General features: G+C 38.4%; 1 protein-coding gene across 1 annotated transcript in view; it reads right to left on the bottom strand.

Moving 5' to 3' along the window:
• Nucleotides 1-221: 221 nt before the first annotated feature.
• Nucleotides 222-18,086, bottom strand: part of SGCB (sarcoglycan beta) — a 58,116-nt gene continuing 40,251 nt past the window's right edge. The window contains exons 2-7 of the mRNA XM_015138713.3: nt 17,220-17,278; nt 12,397-12,606; nt 8,684-8,869; nt 7,729-7,920; nt 7,276-7,407; nt 222-3,658 (exon numbers count right to left, since the gene is read on the bottom strand). Of these exons, the coding sequence (XP_014994199.3) occupies nt 3,455-3,658; nt 7,276-7,407; nt 7,729-7,920; nt 8,684-8,869; nt 12,397-12,606; nt 17,220-17,255 (960 nt within the window). The 5' untranslated portion in view covers nt 17,256-17,278 and the 3' untranslated portion in view covers nt 222-3,454. The remainder of the gene's footprint in view (nt 3,659-7,275; nt 7,408-7,728; nt 7,921-8,683; nt 8,870-12,396; nt 12,607-17,219; nt 17,279-18,086) is intronic.

Below are 18,086 nucleotides of genomic sequence, written 5' to 3'. Positions count from 1 at the left end.
CACTTTCCGCTAGGACACCAGGGAAGCACGACTGGAGAGAAGCCTTTTGCAATGCACAGAGGGGAGGGCATTCAAAACTGGGAATGTACAACTTTCTAACTTTGAGTTCTAGGAGTCCAGAGAGATTACATAAACACTGACCGTGTCCCATTCTCAAGTCATATTTAAATTCATCATGTTTGCATGACTAAATAGAAAACAGTTAATATATAACCATTAAATAACAGCAAACAATTTACAGAATTTTTATTGTAAACAGAAGTTCATAACTAGTTATTACAAACTGAATCAACTGAAACACAAGTTAGCAATGTGAAACACATTTATAGGCTTATTTTGGTATGGCATAATTGGTAATTTTTGCCCCCTCAATACTTTTAAGAAGACTGCTAAAATTTTCAGCATTTCAATGATCTCTTCTTTGTCAAGTTTAGCTCCATGACATTCTCATTACCTTAAAAAAAAACTCATTCAAATATAGGTAGAACTTCTACCTTTCATCATCAAAACTATCACACAAAATTTATTTTTTCACAATGCAAAAAGAAGATAAATGTATATTTTAAAACATTATCAGCAGACCCTGTTTTATGTTGTTTTTACATTTTTTCCGTCTGCCCATTATTCTCTAAGAAATCTTGCACTAATTTCATTTGCCCTCCTTGTCATTGCAGACCGCCTCTAGAATATTGTGGTAATTGAAACTGGCATGTACCTGCGCCCCCTCCCAGGGTCCTATCTTTGTCACTCACCTCCCCCATGGCTACTGCTTGTCATATCTGTGCTCAGTGCAGCGATGAGTGTACAGCTGGAAGAGGTGAAGTCAGCATTTCAGTTTACAGAAAAATACCATCTGGTGGACAGAATGAGTTGTTGAAGATTTACTGTGAACAAAAATAAGCCGGCTGGGCACGGTGGCTCATACCTGTAATCCCAGCACTTTGGGAGGCCAAGGTGGGTGGATCAAGAGGTCAAGAGATCGAGACCATTCTGGCCAACATGGTGAAACCCCATCTCTACTAAAAATACAAAAATTAGCCAGGCGTTGTGGCACACGCCTGTAGTCCCAGGTACTCGGGAGGCTGAGGCAGGAGAATCGCTTGAACCCGGGAGGCAGAGGTTGCAGGGAGCCAAGATTATAGCACTCCAGCCTGGCAACAGAGCGAGACTCTGTCTCAAAAAAAAAAAAAATAAATAAATAAATAATAAAAAAGCCATAAGTAAAATTGAGAGTTTGCCCCTGTTCTGCTTTCTAATAGATTTTCCAAGTCTACATTTCAGAGAAACAGCCAGGACTACTGTAAAGTATCCTAAAACGCTATGCCTGTTAACCATCATTTGTATAAAAACATCAAAATAGCCTCTCATGTCAAAAGCACTTCATGGAGATGTATCAAAAACACAAGTATTTCCCAAAAAAGAGTAAAAATAGATTATTTCATGAATTACATTTAATAAATAATATTTTGTAATATAGCGTTTTCTGGGTTTTATAAAAATATTTACTTAAACTTTTAAAAGAAATCTAAATAGAGCAGACAAGTAATGAATATGCAATTTATAGACCATCTGAATGAAAATTTCGGCAACTTTTTTGTTAATTCAGATATTAAATGATATTGAATATATTCAAATGAGTTCAAATATCACTACAACAACACTCAAGAGGTTATAAATCTCATTCTTTTCATTTAAAAACTGCACTCAATGTTAGGTAGTAAGTCAATCCAATTTCAGTACAATTTAATGACTTCATAATCTCTAAGGTATTTGATTTTTCTACCAGAGAGAAATGTGACAATATTGAATACAAATTGTTTTTTGTATTGGTTTTCTTATGTACACAATTCAAAGTGACCCTGATAGAATGCTGTTACACTTGACTGCAGGGTTGTGCCCATGCCACATCTCTACTGCCTATTTTACAGTAAACTCCTTTGGGGGCCCTGTCCCTGATCCTGTGGGAGTCTTAATAATACCAGAGAGTTCTTTTCCAATCAAATATATTAAAAATCAACTAGCTTGAGGGTTATAAATAATTACAATGAGATAGTAATATTAGGAGCAGAGATAAATTATTATCCTTATCTAAAAATTATGTGTATTATTTCCTGCATTAGCACTCTTTAATCCAGTGCTTCTGGACTTATTTTCAAGGCATGGTGTACTTACCAGGCCATGCCTGGCCCAAATAACTTGTTTGGGTCTATGGCCTCCCCACTTTCCACTGTGTTGCCCCGAGTGCTGAGGGTATAAACATCTTGGCAACTCTGTTATGTATTGTTAACTCCAGTGTGCCAAGGTCCATTGTTGGGAAACTGAGATAATTCACAAGTAGGTAAATTTGACCTCTGCATCATATAATATTTTGGAATTGGCCCAACATAGTTTAAAATCAGACAGTGATTGGTCCTTTCTGGGTCTGACATGAGGTTTTTTTTCTTTTTAAGTAGAGTAAGCATACCTGTTTTGTTTGACTCTCATCTTCTTATGTAAGTTTAAATTAACCTTTGTTCATCTTTCTAGAGTTTTAAATAATTAAAAAGTCAGTGCAGACAGTGAAAACAACATGGCATTTGGAATCAAGTACATCCAGGTTTGAATCACGCCTGAATTCCAATCCCATCTCTGCTACTTACTATGTGATGTTGGCCAAATTTCTTAACTTCTCTGAGCTTCAGTTTCTTAATGGGTAAAACCTGGATAATACCACCTACTTGCAGGGTTGTGGTAAGAATTGGGGATATAAACATGCAACGCCTAGGACAATCAATGCCTAGGATGTAGAAGATGCTCAATAAAAATAGTTATCATTATTATTTAAAAGTTAAAGCTGAGATGGTATTTTAATTTCTACCACATTGTGAACAATTGATAGTTATCATTATTTCAAATAAACATTATTTTACAAAATATTTTCTTCCTAGTGCAAAACTAAGGAACCATTGTTTCTATCTCACATATGTAAAGTTCTTTAATGACTTCACTTACATGTGAGAATATGGCTCAGGCTTAATGCACTAGAAATCCGCATCTTTCCTTTTAGAAGCCAAAAGGCAGAGCATGAAACATTGATTTAAATATCCTAAGTGGATCTATCCCCATTAGAGTTACCAAAGTATACTTACAGTGAGTCTAAACAGCTGCTTCAGCCTTTTAATCTTTAGAAAAGGGATAGTGGACTTTTAAAAACACTTCTTTAAACATGAATTTTCATTTGCTTCTCATAATTATTTTAGGGAACAATAAATATGAAGATCAGCGTAAATTAACAAAATGTATTAGAATTTAGGCTCTCTGAGAAGATTTTAACTATGTAGATCATAAAACAGATACAGCAATGCTATGCCATTAAAATAATTATGAGTTATTACAAACTCTGTAAAAATAATGATTTGCATGCATAAAAAAGTCAAGTCAAGATATAAACAAGTTGGTGACCTCTGGGGTTCTTCTAATGAGTGTTTCCACAGGGGTTGTCTGAGATTTGGCAGCCCATGTTCTGGCTGGTTACTTGCACCTTGAAGAGTGTCCCATCAGCACACACGCAGAGCTTGTATCGCACCCAGTCACCACTACCCAACTGGTCTGCACTGGAGGAACTGGGTAGGCGGGTGGTGCTGACCATCACAGATCCATTTAGGATGATACTGTTTTCCTATTAGGAGAATACTAATATGATTTATTTACCTCCATGAGTGGGTACAGAACAAAGTCAGTAAACAAAACTTACTGAAATATCAATGAGAAAAGAAGGCAGTAAGAAAGAGTAAAGACACAAACAAAAAAAGAGCAACAACAAAAAACAATATCAGGATTCAACAAGTGACTTCTTCGCTTCATATATCCATAATGTATGTAAATAAATCTGCAACATAATTTCTCTATTATTAGTTAAAATTACATCAAAATTCCTAGGTGCATAATAAAACTGATGTGGATAAAGTGTCAGATCATTTTCAGTTTTAAGTCCTAAGAGAACTATAACAAAGTTACTGATTGATAAGTTTGTGATCATGAGTACGAAAAGACTTTTCCTCCTTAAGGGAATTAATTTTAATTTCCAATGTTTTTGCAACACTGCAAATGAAGATTCAAACCATGTAATTTGAAGACCAGGCACTTCCAGTCTGGAGGTTCTTCACGCCCACTGTTCCAGAAACATTATTTTATTGTGGTTCCTTAAAATCCTTCTTGTTAGGGACTCTTAGGCCTCTCTTGCTTTCTCCCTTTCCTCCTTTCTTCTTTTCATTCACTCAACAAATAATTACTGAGTGCCTGCTCCTGCTACACGCCAGACACTATTCTAGGTGCTGGCGAATACAACAGTAAGTAAAATAGGCAAAGCCCAAGTTCTTATTGAGTTGATGTTTAATGAGGTAGGGGGAGACAATAAAAAAAATGAATAGTAAAACACATAAGACATCAGGTGGGATAAATCCTATGAGGAGAAATAAAGCAGGATAAGTAGAGAGAGAGTGAGCAGGTGGGGACTGAGTTTTACATAGGACTACCTGTGGTTTGATAAGGTCACATTCCAACAGAAACTAGAGGAAGTGAGGGAGGAAGCTGTCCAGGTAACTGGGGAAGGGTACTCCAAGCAGAAGTAACAGTGCCTGCAAAGGCCCCGACGTGAAGATGTGGCTGGATTCCAGGGACAGCTATGAGGTCAGTGTGAAAGAAGCACGGAGAGTGAGGGGGAACAACTGGTAGGAGATGAGTCAAAGAAATACCTGAGGATCAGACATGTAAGCAGGGAATAGTCTTTAGATTTTATTCCAGATTACATGGGAAGCTTTGGAGGATTCTAAATACAGAAATGACTTGATCTTTTTAAAATGGCCACTCTGGCTGTTGGGTAGAAAACAGACTGTGGGAGTGAATATTTGGAAGTAAGATCAGCTAGGAGGCTGTTCCAACCATCCAGGCAGGAAATGACAGCAGTTTACACCAGGGTGGTGATGGCGAGAGGTGGTGAGAAATAGCCAGACTCTGTATCTTCTGAAGGTGGAGCCAGAAGGCTTGCTATGGACTGATGGGTGTCATTTAATGGTACAGGAATACTGAAAGAAATGCATGCTTGTGGGTAATGGAGAATCTAAATTTTCAACTATTAAATTTGAGATGCCTATCAGATATCGAAATGGAGAATGTAAGTAGGCAGCGAGCAAGATATGTGACTCTTAGTTCAACGGGGAGGTTAAAGCACAATTCCAAATTTGGGAGGCATCAGCTTACAGAGGGTATTTAAAGCAAAGAAAGAAAATTGGTTATAAACAATGGAGATGGCTAATTGATTATGCAGTGGTAGGATATGGAATAGACAGCAATTCTTAAGTGACTAGTTTTCCAATTTGTTCCAATGCTGCCATCTTGTGGTCATTTAATTTTACTTTCTGTAAATTTTTTTTTTTTTTTTTTTTTTTTTTGAGACGGAGTTTTGCTCTTTTGCCCAGGCAATCTCCACTCACTGCAATCTCTGCCTTCCGGTTTCAAGCGATTCTCCTGCCTCAGCCTCCTGAGTAGCTGGGACTACAGGCACCTGCCACCACGCCCGGGTAATTTTTGTATTTTTAGTAGAGATGGGGTTTTGCCATGTTGGCCAGGCTGGTCTCGAATTCCTGATCTCGTGATCCACCTGACCCGGCCTCCTAAAGTGCTGGGATTACAGGTGTAAGCCATCGTGCCCAGACTAAATTGTTTCTTAAACAGCTTTTTCAAAAAAGCAGTTTAATTGATAAAATTATTTGTAATGATTGGCTTATACACTTTAAACTAACCACTGATATTAACAAAGTTATAAAGCTAATTATCTTTTTAATACTAGGTTCTTTTCCTTTAACAGTGAAGAAACTGATATGTGTATGTGTATATTTCAAAGTATTTAAATATTTGTCATATTAACTACAAGGTAGAATGGGACAAGAAGTGGCAGGTAGAAAAAAAAAAAAGGTGTGGTAAGTTGCTAATGGTCTCTATACAAATATCTTGCTTCTGTGACTTTCTACTGCTGAGAATAGCAGTCGTACTGTGGCTATTCTCCAACAGTGTTCTTAGAAGAATGGCTTCTTACACCACAATATACGTAAAAATTAACTTGGTAGGTAACTGAGTTTCTGGCAATAATTACATTTTATGTTCATCTTTACTATTTAGAGATGGGATTATGTGTTGTTGGGGGGGAAACTGCTTACGAAAGTAAAACAGCTACTTTTAAACAGTGTTTTTCCCAAGAACTATGAAATTGAAATTTTTTTAATAAGGAAGAACGATAAGTCCCTATGTTTAAGTTCCCTTTTGTCATGTAATGCTTAGTAAGACAAATTTAATTCGCTTTAGTTAAATAATATATTGTAGGTACCCAAAGCCATTTTGAATAAGTATACTTTGACCAGAATTGTGAGCCATTAAAAAGTTTTTGGACTTACAGCACATGAAATACCATAACTGTAGAAGTTCAGATATAATCTGTTAAGCACAAAGAAAATTCACTTTCAACAGCCACAATAAAGACAAAAACCTTTTTCCTTTACAATTAATAGATTAAAATAAATTTTTAATAAATATGTCTAAATAAAATAATTTTATACATTTGCTAATTGTTTTTTTTTTCACATCACTGGATATGAAACTCAGGAAGGGATCTGAAAAATCTTTAATTAAAAACAATAACTCCAAGGCATGAATATTTACTTTGATCTTCCAGAATTCTCTTTTAGAAGGTTTTTGGGTTTTTTTTTTTTTTTTTTTTTTTGCCTTCTAAAACAATACAAGCAATCACTATACAAGAAAAAAAAATACAGGCTACTAGAAATAAAAATAAAACAAATAATCTGTTATCTTGCTATCCATAACTAAATATTGTTGACATTTTGGCATACCCTGCCAGGTTTTTATAAACATACATATGTTTTGAAGAATGAAAATGTATTTCACGAACTGTTTTGTAACTTTCTTTTACTTCACAACCCACTTTGAACATATTTCCATGTCAAAAAATAGACAATTATATCATTTTCAATAATTGTGTACTATTCCACATATGGATTTATGTACCCAAGAACCTAATAATTCTTTTTTTTTAATTAATTTATTATTATTATACTTTAAGTTGTAGGGTACATGTGCATAACGTGCAGGTTTGTTACATATGTATACTTGTGCCTTGTTGGTGTGCTGCACCCATCAACTCGTCATTTACATCAGGTATAACTCCCAATGCAATCCCTCCCCCCGAACCTAATAATTCTCTTAAGCTCTTAAAAGAATACTCACCGCCTTTAACTCCATATTACCACCCATGTGAAATTCAATGGTTTTGCCCATAATGAATACTCCTTCATTTCCACGCACAATAGCACGCCCATCAACTTTTATATTTAAATCACTGGTAGCATTGCTGGTAATCTGAAAATTTAAAAAACAAGTACTAAAAAAAGTTTCTAAATTAATGTGAGAATTGTTATCAGAGGTAGAGAAACAGAAGTTTCAGTCATGAGACATGAAAGTCAGATGTTTCTATTAATGTTTTAGAGATGTGGAAATTGAGATAAAGATGACTTGATAATGATCACACAAGCTAGTTATTGACAAATCTAGAATTAATCCTTTCCAGTGTTCTGGAATATATTCTTTTATACTACTTTAAAACAGTACAACTCTCCATCCACTTTATAACTGTAGAGAGTAACTCTCTCCCATTAGTAAAGCAAAGCCAATAAATCATACCCTTTCAGTAGATGCTTTTTGAACATTTAAACTTTTCACTCCGCTTGGCAAGTGAAACTCATGAGTTTCATAGTCTGTGCTGAATAAGATATTTTGAGTCCTCGGGTCAAAAAACTGCATGCCGATGTCACTTGTAATAGAAGTTTTGTTGTTTTCTACACTGAGCTTTGTTGTTCCTTGCTGAAAAACAATCTTAAAAAAAAAAACAGTTAATTGTGAATATATTTTCAAAGAAGACTGCAAACAAAATTCCTGAACAATATATTTAAAAAATTACAAAAATTACAGAAATTTAAAAACCACAATAATAGGCTAACTTCAAATACTTTTAACTGTGTCTGTCTGTCCTCCCTCCATCCACTTGGAAGAAGAGTTCTTTAGAATGAAGGCTTATACGTTTATTTGCTTATTAGCTATGCAAAAATACATGAGTCATGGAGGAACATGGCCCAAGGACTAAGATAGGCAGGGGTGGTGGTAAGAATACCTCCTTGAGGTTTTATTCAGTTGAAAACTATGTTTTCAACTGTTGGCATGGGATGCCACTGACTAGATTGGCATATTCTCTTCCAGAGCCCCCAAAACTACAGAGTATTCTCACTGGGGAAAGTGCTTTCTTAATGGCTTCCTCATATGGAGAAGCAAATAGTAACCTATGTATTCTCATACTAATTACATCTGTCATAGAAAATGCTACCATTGAACAAAATCTCAAATATTAAGAAATCATCTAATTTTAACAGATTATAAAAGCAATAGTATTATTAAATATTAATATTTATGGATGTTTTAAACTGTATTCACTATATTCATACATTGATAGATATATTATAAATACACTAATTTTTCTAAGGGAAAATATCTCTTTCCAATAATCAATCTAGGTTTTTGCAAAGTATTTTTCTCTAATGCCCCTCTCCTGTTTGCATTTCTTTCAGTTAATGTGGCAACTTACAGGCTGGTTGTTGCCAGTGATGACCAAATTTTCATTTCGCCTTCCTCCTACTGTGCTTTTATAAAGAGGATGGATCACTCCCATGTCAGATACTTGCTTAAATCGAAGCAGGCCACTTTCATGAAACTCCATACTATCACAGCCATTTGGTCCAATGCGAATCACAGCCCAAATAACAAGTGTTATCTGAAAAAGAACACAAGTCCACTGTTGGTAGGCTGCATACATTTAATGTAATTGGAAAACAAACAGAAAATATTATCACCAAAACGTTAAAGACCTCCTAAAATGTTTAATCAGTGAGGTAAATATATCAATTAGTTTTCCACTTATAAACAAAACCAATTTTATTTTTATTAAGTTATTACATGCAAATAGCTAAAAGTCAAAATGTCCTAAAGGTCTATAATTTAAAAAGAATAGTTTCTTATTTTTTCTACGTTCTCCATATCTCATTCCCAAGAACAACCACTTTCAACAAATTTAGCTATTTCATCCAGAATTTATCTCCTTAGTTCTAAATATATATATTTCTTCTAAATATATGTTAGTTTTTCAATTATCATAATTTAGGTTTTATCTATTCATTTTCTATTTTAGCAGATGAGAAATTTAGCTCATTTATATCTCTTTTCTTTTCCAGCTCCAATCTCAAGTTTTAATTAAATCCAAGGTCATTATTTTCAGTATTACAACCATGTAAATATTGTTCATTACCAAACCAAATACTGTCCTATAATGGCAGTTTCTTTCCTGTACCTTGTCTCTCAGAGTTTAATACTTCGTTTTCCTTAGTTTCTTTAAAAATCTAATTAATCTCAAATCCTCCAATATTTCTGTAAAATCTCTCAATACAATATTCTGTAGGTCTGAGCCTCTCAGATAATGTATTAGTTCTATTTTTCTCTCTCGGGAAATCTTTCTGGAACCTTTATCTTTCTGGTTTGGTCTGTGTGGGCTGGACTGGTCTGTATGGGCCCCCTGCACAGCTGTAATCATAAACTTTCCCTTACTTTCATGCTGAACTTCCTTTTGTTCTTCTCCTGTGACAGACACCCAGTTTCCTATATCCTCGTCTTTCTTTTGGTAGAGCACATCCTCCAGTGGCTTCTCAGCAATGAATGTATGAGAAGTAAAAATTTTTGGAAAGTGTGCATGGCAAAAATATGTCTTCATAATTCTACACATTTGCTTGCTACACTGGCTAAGTTTACAGTTCTAGACGGAAAATTATTTTCTTCCTGAATTTTGAAAGTCATAGATTTATTGCCTTCCAGGTCCCAATGCTGCTTTTGGGAGGTCCTATTCCATTCTGATTTTGTATTCTTTATAGATAACCTGTTTTTTTTCCTCCTCTGGAAGATATTAGGATCTTTTCTTTATTACTGGTTTTCTTAAATTTCATAATAATGGCCTTGTGTCTTTTTATGCATTACACTGGACCCAGATGGTAGTTTTCAATCTGTTCTAGGAAATTTTCTTGATTTATGTATTTGATCATTTTCACCCCAGTGTTTTCTGTGCTCTTTCTGAAACACCCATTAATAGCATGTTAGAGCTCTGGAGTTGATTCCTTAATTTTGTTGAAATTTCTGGAAGAGTTTTTTTTTATCCTCTAATATCTTCTGTCTGTCTGTCTATCTATCTATCTATCTATCTGACTACTTATCCATCTTCCCACCCACCCATTCATCTCTGTGTGTGTGTGCGTGTGTGTGCGTGTGTGTGCGCATACACATTTCTATGAGTTATTAATTGTTCCTTTTGATTTTTGATTGTTTTGTTTTGTTTTGTTTTTTGGTAGAGACAGGGTCTCACTTTATCAGGCATGAGCCACTATGCCTGCCTTGGTCCTTTTAAAAGGCATGTTATTCTTGTTTCATTGATGCAGTATATTCTTATTTATCTGAAAATACTGAATTCAGGTTTGGTTTTTTGGTTTTTTTTTTTTTTTTTTTGGTAGTTTTTGTGGCATTTTCTCTATTCCATGAGTTTCTACTTTTCCCATGGTTTAGGTGTTTTCATCTCTATCATTTTTCAATTCTTCCCACTTTCCTCAAAAGTCTATTGATCCCTGGCTGAGTATTCATACTTTGCGATGAATTCATAGAAAATTCTTTGAGGGGTGGGGCTTGTGACTGACAGGTGTCATAAGAGGGATATCAGGTGGCTTTTTCACTGGGACTTGCCAAATGACAGTATCTTCAGATCTTTTTCCTACATGCATCAGGAATCCCAGAGAAGGCTCTTCTATCTCTTGCCTGGCTGCCAAGGAGCTGAAGGTGGAGGATGAGAATAGAGTGTGGGAAAGGAAGTCGCAGGACCGAGACTTCCCTGTTTCAGTATGGAAACCCAACCCCTACCCTCCAGTATCCTCAGGCAGAAAGAATCCTCTCTGGTCCAGTGTGTCCAGAGACATAGTAGTTTTGTGTGACATTAGGAGGGGTAGCTGTCTAACTGCTGGCTGGAAGGGAGAGGAGGCCTAGGGATCTCACAGCTTCTTATACAGATTTTTCAAATGACTTCTCTGTTTTCAGTTCTTGCCTCACTTCTGCTTTTCAAGGTACTGGAACTTCTAATTCCCAAGGCTTTTTAGGGTTTTACAAGGTACTTCCACCAACATCCCTTCCCCAACAAGCAGATTCTCCTCTCTGATAAGTTATCTGCCATTGTTCCTCCTACTTTGTATCTTCATATATTATGGTTTAGGATTTCAGTTGCTTCCCACTTTCTTCAAAGCTATTTCTGTTTCTTGACATTGTTACTTTGGAATGAGCTTTTTAGAGAAAAAGATAAAAATGTCTTTATGCTGCCATCTTGACCAGAAGTCTCCGATAAATTTATAAAATGAAATCCATTCAGAATTTGTGCTCCTAGTAAAAATGTACATATCTAATATGAAATTTATATAGGAAGAGGTCTTTCTGATTTGAGTGAAGAATTAAGACAGAAGTACTTTGGACATACATAAATACAAAAAGACTGCCTTGCATGCATTAGAAGTAGAAAATAACACAAAAAGAATCACTTTAAGACTGCTGCAGACTACGTTCATGATCTGAAAATATCTGTACAAGCACATGTGAGAGAGTTTCAAATTTAACCCCCAGATAGTGACAACTTCAGATTAAAAGGATTTCTTCATTAAAAAAGCAAACATCTTTGGAAAAGGCATCCTATCAGGTCCTCAGCACTTCAGTGCAAATCCGTCTACCAGATCCTTGCATCCTTTGACAACAGGGACTTAGGACTATAAAATATAACCTTTTACTGCCATCAAAGGGTTTAAAATTTTAAAATCCAGCTGAGGAGGCAACATTAAATGTAGGAAAAGTTAAATGAAAACAGAAAGGATTATATTTTTAAGGACATGTGAAAGCAATAAAATCATCTTGGCAAAGTTCTCTTCTATTGAGTTGATCCTATCCTTATTAAAAGCCTCATGCTCTTCCGACTGAGCTAGCTGGGAGCTACACAATTCTACCCTTGCTAAAAGTTAAGTCCATTAAAGGGATAAACTCATGCACATTTTTTTCTAAATGAAATTAATATGTGAAAATATTAGCACACTAGTTTTTTATAAAGTATTCATTAAAATTCAATAAGAGACAAGACGTATAGAAAAGGAGAAAATGAAGTCTATGATTTCACTATAAAGCAGATAAAAAATTCCCCATGGCAATTAAAAGGAGTATTCTGTACAATATACTCACAATTAAATTGATGACAGCCAGGATAAACAAGAGGATAATCACACAGATGGCTAAATTGCCCTTTCTTCCTCTCAACCCTGTTTTGTGGAGACGATCTTCATCAATCGGAATGTACCCAGCTTTAAAGTTACTGTTGTGCTCCTTATTGACATTCCTTCTCTCAACAGCCTTCTCACGCATGGACTTCTTTACAGGACCATTGGAACTTTGCTAAATATGAAATACAACATAATGGAACAGTTATACCCTCTCATTTTGTGCATCTATTAGGTGCAAATTCATACCTATAGCAAGCTGAACTGGTTACTGACACATTTTCCATGAATAAACTGCAAGTCACATTGAGTCACAGTTCCAACTAAGGGCGTAACTGTGCTTAGAGGAGAGTATAGAAGAAACTTCAAGGTCACTATCTGATAGTTTTCCTCTCTGCTTTCAACAGTCCCACTGTCAAAGTATACAGCTTGTTTCTGAGCAGAGTTGTTATACATAACCTATAGTGAGTAACTGCTTTTATTAATAATTTATTAATTTTTGTATATATAAATCTGGCCCTCCATATCCATGGGATCCATATCCATGGATTTAACCACTGTGGATCAAAAATATTTGTGGCCAGGCGCAGTGGCTCACGTTTGTAATCCCAGCACTTTGGGAGGCCGAGGCAGGTGGATCACAAGGTCAGGAGTTCAAGACCAGTCTGGCCAAGATGGTGAAACCCCATCTCTACTAAAAATACAAAAAAAATTTAGCCGGGCGTGGTGGCACGTGACTGTAATCCCAGCTACTCCAGAGGCTGAGGCAGAGAACTGCTTAAACCTGGAGGGGCGGAGGTTGCAGTGAGCCGAGATCGCGCCACTGCACTCCAGCCTGGGCAACAGAACAAGACTCCGTCTCAAAAAAAAAAAAAAAAAATTGGAAAAAAGGTGAATGGTTGCATTTGCATTTGTACTGAACATATGCAGACTTTTTTCTTGTCATTATTCCCTAAACAATACAGTATAACAACTGTTTACATAGTATTTACATTGTGTTCAGTGTTGTAAGTAATCTGTAGATGGATTTAAAGTATACAGGAGGATGTGCAGAGGTTACATGCAAAAACTACACCACTTTATATAAGGGACTTGCACATCAATGAATTTGGCTAACCTTTGGGGGTCCTGAGACCAATCCCCCACAGATTCTGAGGGACAATGGTATACATTTTCATTTATATGAAAATAAGACTGGGAAGGCTGACACAGCTTTTTACTTATGATTTCACTGACTAGAGCTCACATTACCCTAGATCAGTAGTTTTCAAATGCAGAATGGGGAGTCCTGGGAGGGTTCCATGAACCCCTTTGGGGATCTGTATTTTCAAAATAACAATAAAATAGTAACAGATATTGTTTGCTGTTTTTACTCTCCTAGGCCCATGAATGTAAAGGCTACATGACCAACGTGATGACATCATCACTCAATGGAATGTGTGCTTGTATAGCCCAGTACTTTAAACATTTCTCCGTTTTAACTTCTCCTATAGTGAATATCAATGAATATAATGCACATAAACCAAAGCTCTTTGGAATCCTCTGTTTTTTAAGATTGTAAAGAGAACCTGAGACCAAAATGATTTGAGAACCTCTAACCTAGACTATGGTTGAATGACATTTTGGGTAATAATCTTGAATATCAAGAGCACAAAAGAAGTGGGCAGAAATGGATACTGTCCTACCTATTTCTTAGAGCTCTGAGAAAATTCAGTTGTTGAATATGCGTGTATTAAGCACTTTATGCTTAAACACTAATTCCATAGATACGAATACAAAAGAGCTATAGGAAAGCGTCTTTATCCTCTATGTATTAACAGATATGATTTGTGTACATGTTAACATAAAATAGTTAACAATGCAATAAAGCCTGCTGTATGTTCAGGTGCCAAAATTAATAGTCTAGGCAATACACGCTGCAGAGTTCAAAGGGAGGAGAGACAGGATGACCTGGAGTTGTTAGGAAAATGGGGAGAAGTAGATGGGTCAGATATGGCAAGGCAGGGAAAAGAAAGTTGGAAAAGTAGGGCCAGGCCGTGAAGGTTCTTGGACAGCAGGGTACAAATTCTAGTCTTTATGTTCTATTTAATTGGGAGTCACTGGAGGTTTTTGAGCACAAATTCAGAATGTTAAATGTGCAGGCATTTGTAGGAGAGGGAAAAAACAGGAGTACCAGTAAGTAGGCTGCTGGGGATGTTGTAGTAATGGAGGATTAAGGTAAGAGGACCTAAACTAAAGTGGTATGAAAAAGGACAGATTAAGAAGATACTTTAAGAGAAGACCTAACTGAATTTGTAGTCAAGTTCCAAAAAAAAACCTCACTACGGGCTTCTGACAACCCTAATAGATGGGCAACTTAAAAGTGTTAGCCAGAGTTTGAATATAGGTCCGCATAAAAGACAGAAAGGACAAAATTCATCCCTCCCGAGACGTAGTCTTTACTCTTCTCTGCCAAACCATGCACATTACTGTCTTCATCTTGATGCATTTAACATTTATTGAATAGTTACTATAAGCCGGATGCTCCAAGCTACCAGGATGAACATAATGTCCACCCTCAAGGAGCTTAATTACAGGCCAGTCAGGTAGATGGACAAGGTCACTAACAGTTCACACAGCATGGCAAGTGCTGGAGTGGAGCAATGCACACAATACAGAAAGGGTACAGAAGAGGAATGCATCTCCACCTAGTAGGCAAGGGCATCAGGGAAAGGTTCTAAGAAAAGCTGAAGGTTGAGTTGACTCTTGAAGGATGGACAGGAGCTAACCAGGCAAGAGAGCTGAGAAGGTCATTCTAGGCAGAGGAAGAAGCATGGAGACTTCGAGAGGCAACCATCTCTGGGAGAACTAATTTTGGTCACTTTATGTGGATGGTGAGAAGGATAGGTGTAGGGAGAAGCAAGAAATACAGTAAGAGATGTGCTTAGGGGCCAGTAAGCGACATAAATACCATGACAAGAACAATGGACTTTATCCTGAAGGCAAAGGGGAACTACTGAAGAGTTAAAATAGGTTTCCTATACAATCAGATTTGCACTGTAGCAAAATCACTCCAAAAAGAGATGAACTGGAACTGAAGAGCCTAGAAATGAAGATATCAACAGCAAGTTTCTCTAAGAGTCCCAGTGAGGTACTGACTGAGGTTTGACTCTGAAGCTGAAGTCTGGGGAAAGGTGTTAAGAGGCAGAACTGTCAGGATCTGGTGATTGTTTGGATATGAGTGTGGCACAAAAGGGTCAAAGATGACTCCCAAATAGGACTGGCTATATAATTTGTGGGACCCTGGGGAAAAAGGAAATGTGGGGCTCACTGTTTAAATCTCAAGACCCGGACAGCAGAACATTAAACCAAGTGCAGGTCCTTCTCAGCTCCCTTAAACTGGCCTTGGTCCTAAGTTTCTGGCTAGGTTAAACAAGTTAATGGATGGTTGTAGTCTTTTTAATAGTAAGTATGACAGAGTCCAGTTTTGAACATTTTTGAGTTTGAGATCACTGTGGAAAATTCAGTTAAGTTCAGGGCTGGAGACGTAGTGCGTAAATTTGAAGTGGAGACTGAGAAATGGATCAGACTGCCCCACTTACGTGTAAAGCAAAAACAGAACCAGATGGAAAAAGAATTATCTGAAACAGAAGCCGATAACTTAGGCGGGAAATGAGGAAAGCCAAGGCACAATTCAAATCTCAACAACTCCAAGAAGTTTTGTCTCCTTTCAGTTTCACTCATTCTTCTACGTTTTATTTTACTGTTACAAATCTGCAGCCTGCCTATTGTCTTTAGCTGATTTTTCTGCATGTATTTGGCTGTATGACTTTAAGCTTCTGGAAGGCAGATTTTCCGTCTTTTATCTTCAGAATGAGCCCTCCAGTGACATTTATCTAATAGGTCTCTAAAAAGTTAATTATCTAAGAAAATGGTTCCAAAGGTCAAAACTTGACTCATTTTTTCAACAATGTTTTAGAATGAGACTTTTTCAAGAGAAACTACTATAATTGTTCAAAGGAAAAGTAAGTTAGGTAAGGGCGAAAGTGACTGAAAATTATTTGTATTATAATAAATCACCCTAGCGATTACATGTATGTATATATTAATACATACATATTTGTGCACGCACACACATATGCATGTACATGTATGCATACGGATAGCTAGATTTTGGGGGGATAAGAAGCCTTTTAAACCATTCTAAGTTACAAGTTTACAGCGCAGGTCAGGAAACCTTGGTTAAATAATTTTTAAAAGTGGACAGCAGATAGTTTTAGACTGGTGACTAAATCTTCAAAAACCAAAGCGGGAGGGGAAATCTGGGATGTCTGCATATTGGAGATGGCAGAAACAAAAAGCGGCTGCAAGCTGACACCCGGGCAACAGCTGACCCGTTTCTTGGCTAGTGTCAGGGGAGCCTTCTCGCTGGGGCTGAGGTTATTTTTATCCGAATCGCTGCTGGCGGCTGAACGGGGTACGTCCCTGAAACGTCCCAGCGCAGGCTTCCAGGCTGGCTCCACAGCCTCCAAGGCTCTCTGGACGGAGTCCCCTCCTCACCCAACCCGCCGAGGGTCAGCCAGGCCAGGCCGAGCCGAGGCCGAGGCCGCCGCTGGCTCCTTGTCCCCAGCTTGTGCCAGCATCCTCGGCGGGGGACAGCTCCTCCTGCCCCGCACCGATCGGCCCCGCCTAACCCAGATCCTGCGGCCCGCGCGCCCCGCACCCCCGGCCAGCCCTCCCGCGGGCCTAGCCGGCAGGACCCGGCCTCCCCAGCTCCTCCAGCCCCCGGCTGGGGCGGTGCTCACAGACCTGCTCGGCAGCCGCTGCCGCCGCCGCCGCCGCCATCTTCCCGCGCCCGCCGCCGCCGCGCTCCCTGCCGGGCCGTGCCCGCCCCTCTGCGACCGCACCCCGCGCGCCTGCGCCTGCGCCCTGGCGGTGGGACTCGGGGTACCCGCTGCTCACACCTTCTCCTCCCCAGCCCGCATCCCCGAAGATCCATATCCCGGCCCTGCGGGCTCAGGCTCCGCCGCGGCCCCTGTCCGTAGGACAATGGCCTTGGGCGCTTTGTATCGCGCAGGGGCCAGAAGGGGCCTATGGGGATTCTGCGCCACCTCGGGCCACCTGCAGATTCCTCAGAAAAGGCACCCTCAAAAACCGAGGACGCTTCTCCCCGTCCCCTTTGTTCCCCACCGCTGAAACCTGGGCACCATCCGGTGCCAAAGAGAGCTGTGACGCTCTCTTTGCTTCTCGGACCAAGGTCTCCTGGGCTAAGGTGGGAGGGGCCGATATCAAGACCACAAGTGGACGCGGACCGGCGTGTTGACTGCGTGGGCAGAAGTGAACAAGTGGTCACTTAGACAGCTGGAGTCTTGAAGACAGAGTCCTCAAGGAGGAAGTTGAATCACTTAGGGCTGCTTAACTTTGGAGGCCTGTGAAGTCTGATGTTTTTATCCTGCGATACTGGGGATGCAGTTTTCATTTAGTGTTGGAGATAGTGTTACCATGTATATCCTTGGGAACCTAATTGAACGGACATTTACCGAACACTGGGAAGCCACTCAGATGTACGAGTTACTTGGGTAGATATTCATTGTTCCCTGTTGCAGATATAATTCAATAATTATTTTAGCTGAAAAAAAAAATGCAGTGAAGTCAATAGCAACTGTTCCTCATGTA

The sequence above is a fragment of the Macaca mulatta genome, chromosome 5 (genome assembly GCF_049350105.2).
Source record: "Macaca mulatta isolate MMU2019108-1 chromosome 5, T2T-MMU8v2.0, whole genome shotgun sequence".
NCBI lineage: Eukaryota > Metazoa > Chordata > Mammalia > Primates > Cercopithecidae > Macaca > Macaca mulatta.
The sequence above is the reverse complement of the archived record's forward strand: the minus strand, read 5'-3'. Positions and strand labels throughout refer to the sequence as shown.